The sequence below is a fragment of the Amaranthus tricolor genome, chromosome 9 (genome assembly GCF_026212465.1).
Source record: "Amaranthus tricolor cultivar Red isolate AtriRed21 chromosome 9, ASM2621246v1, whole genome shotgun sequence".
Taxonomy (NCBI): domain Eukaryota; kingdom Viridiplantae; phylum Streptophyta; class Magnoliopsida; order Caryophyllales; family Amaranthaceae; genus Amaranthus; species Amaranthus tricolor.
This window is the reverse complement of record NC_080055.1, coordinates 9694067-9706106: the sequence shown is the minus strand read 5'-3', so window position 1 is coordinate 9706106 and position 12040 is coordinate 9694067. Positions and strand designations below refer to the sequence as shown.

The 12040-nt window shown below is 32.6% G+C and overlaps 1 protein-coding gene across 1 annotated transcript in view; it reads right to left on the bottom strand.

Annotated features, from left to right (window-relative positions):
• Nucleotides 1-9211, bottom strand: part of LOC130824548 (DExH-box ATP-dependent RNA helicase DExH6-like) — a 21242-nt gene extending 12031 nt beyond the window's left edge. Inside the window, exons 1-5 of the mRNA XM_057689605.1 lie at nucleotides 8825-9211; nucleotides 7264-7354; nucleotides 6743-7118; nucleotides 6519-6593; nucleotides 623-667 (exon numbers count right to left, since the gene is read on the bottom strand). Coding sequence (XP_057545588.1) covers nucleotides 623-667; nucleotides 6519-6593; nucleotides 6743-7118; nucleotides 7264-7354; nucleotides 8825-8966 — 729 coding nt within the window. The 5' untranslated portion in view covers nucleotides 8967-9211. The remainder of the gene's footprint in view (nucleotides 1-622; nucleotides 668-6518; nucleotides 6594-6742; nucleotides 7119-7263; nucleotides 7355-8824) is intronic.
• Between the last annotated feature and the right edge of the window lie 2829 nt (nucleotides 9212-12040).

The following is a 12040-nucleotide window of genomic DNA, read 5'->3' as shown; positions in this document are numbered from 1 at the left end:
AATATAACTACTAATCTAATCACAAAACATAAATACTAATTAAACGTGAAATGTCGATAATGCCCTTTGACCCCTTGACTCAAGTCATCATAGTTTCATGCTCATATAGTCAAATTCAAATAATCAAGGAATACTTCTCCATGGAAGTTTCCTCATTTAAGGAAAGAGAAATTCATTAATTCATTTTGTAATAGATTTTGAATGATTTTCATTACTCATTTAGTGAGACCTCAAGCTTCTCGAATTGCTTAGCTACTATCTCATTGTATTGTGATTTGTAATCACTCTTAGATTCAGTCTAAACCTAACTTTAATAAAGTATGGCTCATTCGATCCATAACACAACACAAACAATATTTCATGATCCCTAAACCCTGCCTGGAGACATGTCCATCAGCTTGTCAAAACATTATTTTAAGAAGAAAAACGAAGAAAGCAAAGGTAACAAGCTTGGACAACTCAAAGAATGGAGAACATTTTAGTAAATATTCCACTCAGATATTTAATAAAGTAATATAATTAGCTTCTGCGGCTGAAGTAATATTAAAATATGTTACCGCTAGTGAAATGAGATGTTAAGTGAAAAAATAGAGAAAATTTATGGTGAATATACTTAAAATACCTGTGTAGTTTTGCCACAACCTGTCTCTCCAGATATGAGCACCACCTGATTTATGAAAACTAACATTTGTAAGCCATACAATTATTTGATGGCTGGAAGCAGCACAATCCAAATGAGAAAGAGAGGGAAAAACACTATTATTAAAAAGGGATAGCAAAACAACCAAGCCAAAAACAAATTTAATTTATACAAAGCCAATGACAAACCACCAAACACCAAGCATAAATACTATAACTGTCATTAACAATCATAATAAAGATGTGGATTCTAGGAGAAAGTGTTAAAAATAAAATAGTAATTGATCTGGCTATTAAGAAAACCTTCTAATCAAGTAAACCTTGACATTTAAAGGTTAGAACCAATATTCAGAAGTACTGAATATTCAAATCCCAAAACCCCCTTTAATTGGACCAACATTAACGTACATTTATCAAAATAACCAAACTTATTACTTTATGTCTTTTTTAGAATTTAACCTCGGCACTAAATCTCTGTTCCACACTAAAAGATCAACTTCCTATTCAAGCAAATCACCACAAAAGAGTGAAACAATCACAATGCCACAAAAAATCTCAACCCTCTAAGCTTCCGAAAATTATCTAACCTACAAATGATCTAACACTACATATGGGTTCCTCCTACCTTTCAAAGATTAGATGTGCCTGTTTAGTTTCCTAGAACACATAACATCACTAACAAAACACAACATACACTAAAGGAAACAAGAGCTTGTAACTTGAAGAGCTACTAAACATACATGCTACAGGAAGCTTTAAGTTTCTCAAACCCAGTTCCCCACATTTACCTCCCATTAAAACAAATTGCCCTCCCAAGTAAACGTGGAACTCAGGGAAGACTGCACACATTAGGAACCATTAGCAGGAGGTCAAAGAACACACAAGTGAAGGAACCTCAACTATCGCCCAAAAACAATCCTTGGTTTAAAAATCATCCAGATAATATATATGGTACCCTAGTAAATTTTCACCTTAGTTTTAAAAAGCACGAGGTCCACCGAGGCGCTAAAGGTCCTTAGAGCTTAGGCGCAAAGCTCGGGGCGAAGGCGTGAGCCTTCTGTGTAGGAGGCTCACTTTTTCGCTAAATCTTGAAAATCAGTTTTAAAACATATATAATACTTCAAACAACGTGATGTTCACATTTTAGTAACAAAAAGCTTGAAAACATTTATTATTCTTGCAGTAAACACCACTTTAGCACAAAACTATTATAATGAGAATACAAAGAACTCCAAAAGTATTTTCTTCTTCGAATGCTCTTTGTTTTTCTTAAAGAAGCAACAGTTTTTCGAACTTCATATTCAAGTGAATTTGAGTTTCGAGTTCTACTTCCTTTTCAAACAAATACGCATCAATTATTTACCAAACCCAACAAGGAGGTGCACCATGCGCACAAAGATTGTAGCGCATGTGCATCGAAGCATTCGAGGCGCATACCTCTTGTAGTGGGTTTTGCCTCACCTAGCTGGGCATTTTCAGCAAAGCCTAAGCTCAAGGCGCAAAGCACGGCGCGCTTTTTAAAACTAAGGTTTTCACAGCTACGACTAGGGGTGGTTAAATGAGAGGGGCGATCTATTGGGTCAAGGGCTAAGTTATAATAATAGGGTGCTTAGTGGGGCGGGTCATTAATGAAGCGCTTAGTGGGGCGGGTCATTAATGAAGCGGATCATAAATGAGCTTTTATTAAAAAGGTCAATAATGGGTTTGTGAAAGAATCAATAGGTCAAACAAATTCAAATTTTCAAATTTGCTCAAACGTTTTTTCTCCTTTCCCTCTTCAAAATTCTCATTCGTCACCATCAAAAACACTAGAAAATCCGCAAACACCTAAGCCACATTGTATTTCAATAATCAAAGCTTTCTAGATTTACAAGCTTTTTCAATCCCCTTTGATTATTATTGTTAGTTATAAAATCAATTAGTTGTTTATTTGGGGATAAAATTTGGGTATCCTTCTCCTTATTTGTCTAATTGCTTTTATGGGATTCTATTTAGGAATCAAAATCTCAAACTTGTATATAACATTTGGGTAATTGAGTTTTGTATCAAAATCATGCTTATTCCAACACTTGTTATAATGGGTTATTGAGTTATATTTTCTCCTTATAATGCTTGTTAAATTGTGATTTGATGATTATAATTTGGTTTAGATGGTAATTTTAAGTTAAACTCTAATAATTATGTCATGATTGGTTATAGAGCTTATATTTTGAAGTTTTTTCTGTTAATCTAAATTTTTGGATATCTATGATGTAAAATTGCTACTAAAGTAAAAAAGCCCGATTTAGAAATATTTTACCTGCAAGACGTTGCGCGACACGCATGACCACGACCCTCCTCGCACCCGACAGACAATACATTATGTCAACCTACTTAATCGCTACCCCAACTCCACATGTACGTCTATTAATCTACCACACATAAAAAGAACCAATTCTCAAACTAGACGAAGGAATCACAAGATAAAGCAAGAAAATTCCTAAAGATGAAAATAATATATAAATTTCTAGATATTATTTCCATATTTGCATTGAAACTGTCATGTGTCATGACCAAATAGGGGAGCCATTTAAAAAGACTAGTCTAGACTATATTAGGTGAGAGAGCCCATTTATCTATAAAACCTTCATAACTTGCCCATACAATTGATTTTGGAGTCTCATACCTTGTCAAGGCCTCACATCCATTACATTTTTACCCCTTAAAAGGCCCCATACCCTTGTCGATCATGGTGATACTATTGTTATAGATCAAACGAGAAGGTTCATCCCAAAAGACAAGTCTAAAAGTTGATAGTCCATTTGATTATAATCCCCTAAATGCGTATAGAACCGACGTTGGACAAGTCTCATACCCTACAATGGCCACAGATCCATTAAACCACGCATACCAGCTTATTATCACTTTTCTCAGAGAATTAGTTTGTTGCACAATGGAAAAATTAATTTACCAACAAAGGAATTTAAAGTAGCAAAATCCAAGAATGCACATCTAACTTCTCTTAGAAGATTACAAAGGGACTCTAAATTGCTAACGTGCTAGCTGATGCCTAATCTCCTCCCTAGATTTCTTATTTACCTTTTAACTAAAACAACCAAATGACTAAAGAGGGACAGAAATCACAAACGATACTAAGGAAGATTTTAAATATGAATGAACATATACGAAGCCAAAGAAAATTGCCTTTTCCACTTTACCAACTTGACTTTTCCTCGAAACTCCCTCAAAAATAACAAAAAGGAAGCATGCCCCCATCCCCCTCAAAATTATCACATAAAACGAAACTCGCCTCCGAACCATGTAGTTCATAGTTCATACACAACAAACCACCTAAGAAGTCCATCCAAGAGATAAAGAATATATCGAATTATGTGAAACAACTCTAGACAAATCAATATTTAAACCTCCAAGTAACTCAAAATACATTTTTAAAAAACCTTCCAAAATAATAGTGGCACCCAAAAAATCATTGAATCTCTTATTTTGGCCCTACGATAAGTTCATTTACCTAATAATTATTACAGTATTGAGCATGGGAAGAGATACACGCCCACTACATCTTGAACCAAGTAAAGCTAGAAACTAACTCCTAAGCATTCGTACCAACACCAAGAACATTAAAAGGAATGGTTTGTAATCTCCAAGCAAGACCAAAACCTTTTTCTTGATGAGTTTATCCAAATAACGAATTTCACCATTCATCCTAAGTTATCATAAAGTATAAAGTCCAACTTTAATATGATACAACCATTAAAATTGATCAAATTCTATTCCAAAAGATTGACACCCCAAATTTGCTAGAAACCTATTAGAAAAATGTCAAAACAAAACTGTAAAGCCTTCTAGCTACACTTAAGAATAACATTAACCAGAAGTCTTTATACTTAAAAGAGATATATCTACATGACAAAATTAAGAAAATCTAGCACTTACATTTACTAGAAACCAATTCTCAATAATATTGGAAAATCAAATCAAATTAAATGTATTGCATTCCCTTCTAATAGAATAATTCATCTAGCTCGAGTTCACTATTAAAGAACTCGATAGATATACATAATTGGCAATCGATTATATAAGAGAAATATAGTTGGTTCTTGTTCTTATTTTCAAAATGCACTTATTTAGTCTTAATTAAATGTAAAAATTACTATAAATAGATGTTTTCAATTACTTTTAATACATTCTTAAAATGGTAACTTTAAATTAGTATATGACTATATCACCCTCATTATTTGTGACCACATAAATTTTTGAATTTTAGTTTACAAGGGTACGTTTGATAATGTTTATCAAAAATGTTTGGTATTTTTGTTATTCTCCATGTTGAATTTAATTAGGACCGAAAGAATTATATAATAACCAAATTAGTAGCTCCCAACCATAGGAATCATAAAAAAATTCATCTAGCGCTAGTCAGCAATCTATGTTACTCGGACTCGACACTTTCGTCTCCTCACCGGTGTCCGATACGGATACCAGTGCACGCATCCGGTACGCCGGACCAAATATGGGTACGACCATTAAAAATAGAGTGAAGAAATTACAATTATGCTATCACTTTTAAGGTTTTTTCAAAACCCTAAATCTGAAAATTGAACCCAAAAATTATCTTTTTTGAGGTTGACAATTTAGGGCTTATGGTCGCCAATGATAGAAATCATATCATAATTATCTTTTGAAGGACATCGTCATCAACCTTCATTTCTCCATTGTTGATTTTCCTCGTTTTCTCAAAGAGTTTTCTTTCCTCTGTTAGAGAAATTATTCACCCTCAAACTTTCTCTCTCTCACTTTATTCTTTAAAGTACTGTTTTTTTCTTTTTTCGGTTTTTTTTTTCAAATACTTGACAACTTCTTGATGGACCCATTCTCTCTTTGTTTTTCATTTTCTCTCTCCCCCCACTTTTTTTTTGAAAGAAACTTAATAAATCATTGATAAAAATGTCTATCTAACATCTACAATAGAATAAAAATCGATCAAATACATAACAATTTTAATCAAACAAATTTCTATACAGAAAAAGTCACGATCATAACACTAAAGCATTCTCTCTATCTCAGCGCTGCTTGATACAGCCTCCTCCGAGGGGGTCTTTAGATTTAGCGTGGCTTTGAAATGATAATATGTTTCATATCACCGACTGTATTAGCAAAACTGACACTCATGATGATGTCATATGCCTTTTTAACATCGAATTGATAGTAAGACTCCAGACTCTCACCATGAGACTTTAAAACCCAAATATACGATTAGATCGAATCCAATAAATTGATAGAATAACTCTATATTATAGAGAGAATTATTTTATTAGTAACTAAAAATGAAAAAAGCAAAAATAAAGAAATTGGGGGTTTACATCAACCATAAGGTTGACACTAGCTCCAAAAGTAACAATGAAGACTAGGGTTTTTTTGAAAGAAAAAGAAGAGTTTTAATTCTTTTAAAGTACTATTTAATTCCAATAATGATGGTCAATTATTCTTTCACATTTAATTTTTATTATTGACTATTAATATAATAACAAAAAATTAAGTTTTATTTTATTTTTATATTTTTAGTATTTTTTTATTTGAGAATATTTTTTATTTTCCCGTATCCCCATACCCGTATCTAATATTAGGACGGTGTACCCGTATCCTAAACTTCTAAAAACGACATATCGGATACTAGGATTCAAACCCGTACACGAGTCCAAGTAACATAGCCCGCTTTTACCATGATATAATACGATGACGATATCTAGTGAAAATCAAGGAATCTAGAAGGAAGTTTTCAGACTTACTCTAACAATACATCTTTCCACAAACAACTTTTTTGGTCAAATAAATTATATTAAAGGAAGAAAAAAGGGATAATGATTGATATAGCAATAAACCTGATGAGTTGCAATTGTTGACGTAATAGTATCCTTAAACATTGCTATAGGAAGCTTAGTCCTTTTCACAGAAATCTGAAAAAAAATAAAATAAAATAAAAAATAAAAAGTCATCAGAATAAAAAAATGCTTTATAATGCGCATAAATATAGTGATCCAGTCAGTACAAAATAAATTCTTTCACTAAAAGATAAGTACAAAATCCAGTTTCAAGATAGTAGAACCTCTTTCAGTTTTGAATTACTCTTTATTTTGCTTGCAAGCAGCTCCATGTTCTTCGCTATTTCTGCTTCCTTCATTAAAGGTATACGAAATATAGAGTCATTTCGATGCCGTGCATGCGAGTCTGGAGTCTTGGAAGTAGGTTCATTAAACTTTTGGTTCCCTACTTCATCCTCACTGGGTGGGTGACGAATAAATAAGTCCATAAGGACCCTTTTAGATGCTTCGGAAAATGTTATTACAGGATTCTGATTCTCCCTATTGAGCAAGCAATCTGATTTTTTCTTATTGTGCAAGCAATCTGTTTTTTTCTTATTGTGCAAGCAATCTGATTTTTTCTTGGATTTGTACACAGAAACACGCCGATTGTCTCCTTTCCTTTAGGAAGTTCAAGAAAATTTGGCGAGATGTGAAGCAAAACGAGACACAAAAAAGCAGCAAACAATATCATATCGAACAAACACACATTTAGACCATCCCCAAACAAGAGTTCATATTTCAAAAAAAAGATGCAAATACTCACCCAGCACTTTTGGAAATCAGACCCATTTTACGACACTTATGATGAACAGCCGCACGTTGACAATTGGTCAAGTTAGCTTCAAAAGTATAAACTGCATCACAAAAAGAACCATCACAGATGTATAAAATGCCTCAGACTTAAGGATCAGGCATGTGTAAGGAGATTCTATCATAATACATGACGGACTAATCTACAACAAGTTTCCTTCACTCAAAGCAGATGGACTGAAACATCAACAAATTTCTTCACATCAAGATAATTTTAAAAAACAAATATAACATCAGTCAAACTTTAAGCACCCAATTGGACAATTCATAGTCTTATTAGCCAAACAAGTACACAAATTCTGGAATCAACTCTATTGAACATCAAAATCATACAATAAGAAAAAAGATGCGTACGCATAAATTCATTGGTAAAGCCTAAATGATCTATACTAAACATTGACTAATAAAAAGCACCCACAATTGATGAATAGGAGTAGTCCACGGCATAGCATGAAAATCATACGATGTGACAAAAGATGCACACACACAAGTTCATTAGTTAAAGCCTAGATGATCTATAACGGCACAGAAACGGCCCTTATGCAAAGTCATTTGTGGTAATATGATGGAGTACCCAATAATGATTTTACACAATAATGGTACTCATTAACTTTTTACAAAACTTACAAGTTTATTCAACTCATAAATTTAACTTCTATATTGTTGCATTCACTGAACAAACAAATTCCAGTACGTTTCCCTGACATAAGTCAACCACCCTATTGTACCAAGAAAAGCATATTGTTTAGGATCAATGGAATAACCGAAGATACATTAACTTCTAAATTAGGCCCAAAAAAGAAGCACACTTTCAATTTGATGTCAAATATTGATCGATGTTTGCACATTAATTCCATCTTCATGTCAAATATTGATCAATGTTTGCACATTAATTCCATTGCAATTTTCAATTCCTAGGAAGTTGGTATTGAGTATTTTGTTAGTTTAGCAAAACAATTGAAAATCATACGAATTTAATTCCAAGAAAGTGCAGCTTTCGACCCTCTACGTGAAGTTACTAACAGAACCCACTCCCTATGTTGATTGCAATTACTAAGAATTTATTTATTAAGTCAACTAAACAACCTCTAACAAATCAATATAGAAAAACATGAGTAATAAACCATCAACGGCTTTAAGGTTTTCACTATTTCTACCTTGTTATTGAATTCCAAGTCAATATATGTTTTTTGATTTGCCCTCTAATGTCTACCATTTACCTCGCTAAATTCAAAATCTTTACAAAAAATGCAAAAGTAATGAAAATAATAGCACAGCATAAAGTAATCAACCAATATAAATTGGACAGCCCAAATAAAACCATAACATTAATCAAACAAAAACGACATTCACGAAATAATTAAAGTCACTCTAATTGCCAATATTATGAAAATAAAAGAATCTGCTAAATAAGTTAGGTAGCAAAAACAACCATTAACATCAAAACAATGAATGACGTTTAAAAAATTAATAGAAGTAACCCTAACTTTCAATATTACGAAAAGAATTAAAACCTTGATCATTAGAAGCACGAAAATCTCTAATAGCTTTAGAAATATTAATCCGCGTAGCTTCACTAACATTCTCAGTGTGTTTATTCTTCATACGATGATATGATTGCTCCTTTTTGAGCGCCGTTTTCGATTTCGTCGTCATTTTATCTCGATTATTGAAGAAAAATGAGAAAGTTGAACAGGTAAGATTTTGGGTAGCAAATTATGGTGTTAACAAATGGTAAAAGAGAGAGAAAGGAATGTGACAACAATGGTGCTTATGCGCTTTTGAAAGAGGGGTTTGGAGGGGAAATGTGAGGTTTCGCCGGCTTTAGAATGATGCGAAGTGCAAACCCTAACCCTTGATTTTAATTTTGTTTTTTAGAAACTAGGTTAGGAAACCAATTGAGATGTAGTAACACCTTTGGTTGAACAAAAATTCCTTTCCAATTTCTATTTCTTAAGAATACAAATTATTCAAAATACGTTCGACATTTTAATATTATTTTGAATTTATAATTGAATCCCATTTTATCTGATTCTAGACTCACCAATATATAAAATTCTACATGGAAATAAAACCTATATTAATCACCTAAGGTTGTGATTGGAAACAAGCACTTCAGTTCAAATTGTATATTTTAATTATAAAACTTTAAATAAAGAATATGAGAATAACAAGGTTTGAAAAGTCATTATTATATCTCCAACTTTACTACTTTAAAACAATGGTGGTTTATTTTTATATGTCAAATACTAAATTTTAGTTGATTCTAGATTTCCAAATGAAATCTACATTCTCAATCACTTAAATGAGGGGATTTTATTATTCTTTTGTTAATTTTTTAATACTCAATTTGAGATTCTAATTCACTCTTAAATGATATTCCTTAAATGAGGTGTACACGACTTATTTATATATAGCATTTTAACCTAGATTAACCTTAGCCTACATCTACCAAATTTTTTATTAAAGTGGTGTCATGACCAATTCAATTATAAGAACCCTTTGAAAATAAAAACTTGAAATAAATTTATAATATAATCCTTATTTTTTTTATATTTCCTTCAAGATGGGTGGTACAGTCTTAAACATTATTCTTGCGCATTGCTTTATCAAAGTTTTTAGAGCTTGCAACCTTTGTGAGGATAATAGCAATCTGATCTTTTGTTCCAACGAACGAAAAACTAATAATATTCTCTTTTAGGTTTTTTTATATAAAATGACGATCCACTTTAGCGTGTTTTATTCGATTATGTTAAACAAGATTCATAAGATGCTAATAGTTGTTTCATTATGAAAGTAGAATTGATTGACCTTGGTCTGCGAGAAACCAAATTCTTTCATTAATTTTCAGCATAATATTTATGTGACTCAATTAGCAATTCTTCTAAGTTTTTCTTGAGCACTTGATGATGCAACAACTTTTTGTTTTTTACTTTTCCAGTTAACTAATGTAACAACCCAACTTACTTATTAAATAAGTAGGAAAAGTCGTTATGAGTTTATATACCCAAAAGGAATTCAATCTCACACAATATCCTATAAAAGCGATTAAGAAAAATCCCAAGTCAACAATTATACCAAGAGTCAAAATAGCAAAATAAGAAACTAAAATTGTCCACGATCAACATAACCAAACCTATTACACAATTCCATAAATGTCTAACTAGACTATTACAATTAATCAACCAAAACTCAAACCAAATAGATCTTCCCACAAGCTCTCTTACGACCTTGGTTCCCTTCTTTACCTGACCTGTACCGACCTCTAAGTAATCTAAAAATAAAAACAACATGGAGCCAAAAATAACTGAATGAGAGAAGCAATCCAGAATAAAACATAACTTCAAAAAACAAACCAAAAAGGTACGATTGAAAGTACAAGACTTAAAATCAACATCCACTAGTGGAAAAAATCGTATCTGCTGTGTGACATTTGCTGCGGGTTTTAGTAAACACAGCATTAAATAGCATAAAAGAATTAGGCAAAAAAAATAGAGAGCAAATGTTGCGGTTTTTTAAGAACCGCAGCAAATAAGTGTTTTTAAAAAATTGCAAAATTAAAAATAATGACTTTATACTGCAGTTCCAAAAGAACTGCAACAAATTACCTAATATATGCTCCGGTTCAGCAAAGCCTGCAGCATAAAAGGCTTTTCTAAAAACCCGCCTTTTAACATTCCACTTCATAAGCTACTGTGTACTTTTCATAAATCCACGAATACTACTCTACGTACTGTTTCATCTTCTTCTTCAAGCTTCAATTTTCTTCAAACCCACAAAATTTCTTCATATACCCACGAAATTAATCCTTCATCTTCTTCTTCAAGTTTCAATTTTCTTCAAACCCACGACATTCAGCAATTTTCGTTTCTTCATAAACCCACGCACGAGTGCTAGCTGTTGCTTTATAAACCCACGAAAATCTTGTATTAGTTCTTCAACCTTTAAGTTCTTTAAGGTATGATTTCTCTCTTTTGTTTCTTCAACCTTTAACTTCTTCAAGTTTCATAGTACTAGTTGTGGGGCCGCGTGCATAAGATACACTATTGAGCTTGACGGGAATTGTTTGCGTAAATCAAGTTTCATGAAAAAATCAATACATTAAGCTTATATGTTTCATCATATGACCCTATTTTAAGTGAAAATGATCACTATTTAGATCTTTCCTGAAGCTTATATGTTTCTCAAAATGTAATAGGACATTGTTGAGAAAAGTGGCGATATAATACACACACTTTCTCCCTTTGTGTTGTTAGATGAGCAAAAATAACCAATCCAATCAAACAAACAATAATAATCCCACAATCAAGCACAATAAAGTAAAAATGCGGAAAATAAAGCACACACACGATATTTACGTGGAAAACCCAATGCGGGAAAAAACCACGGGACCGTGAGTGGTACCACACTCTTCCACTAATCACCAATAAAATTAACGGGTACAACCAAAATCCTCTCTAGACAATACTAGAGGTAATACAAACACCAAACAACCCTAAAACATCACTTAAAAGTGGTAAAATAACAATTAGGGTAAAATTAGGGCAAAATACAAATTACCCACTTACAATGCACAAAACGACAATCCAACCGTTGAATATGTAGGTTGGGTAGACAGGAACACCATGTCAAAATTTGACGAAAAACGGAGTACGAATGGCCTTCGATCGGATCGCCGAAAAACTCGCATCGCACCTTTTTCTTTCTCTGCCGCAGTTTCTGATTTGTGC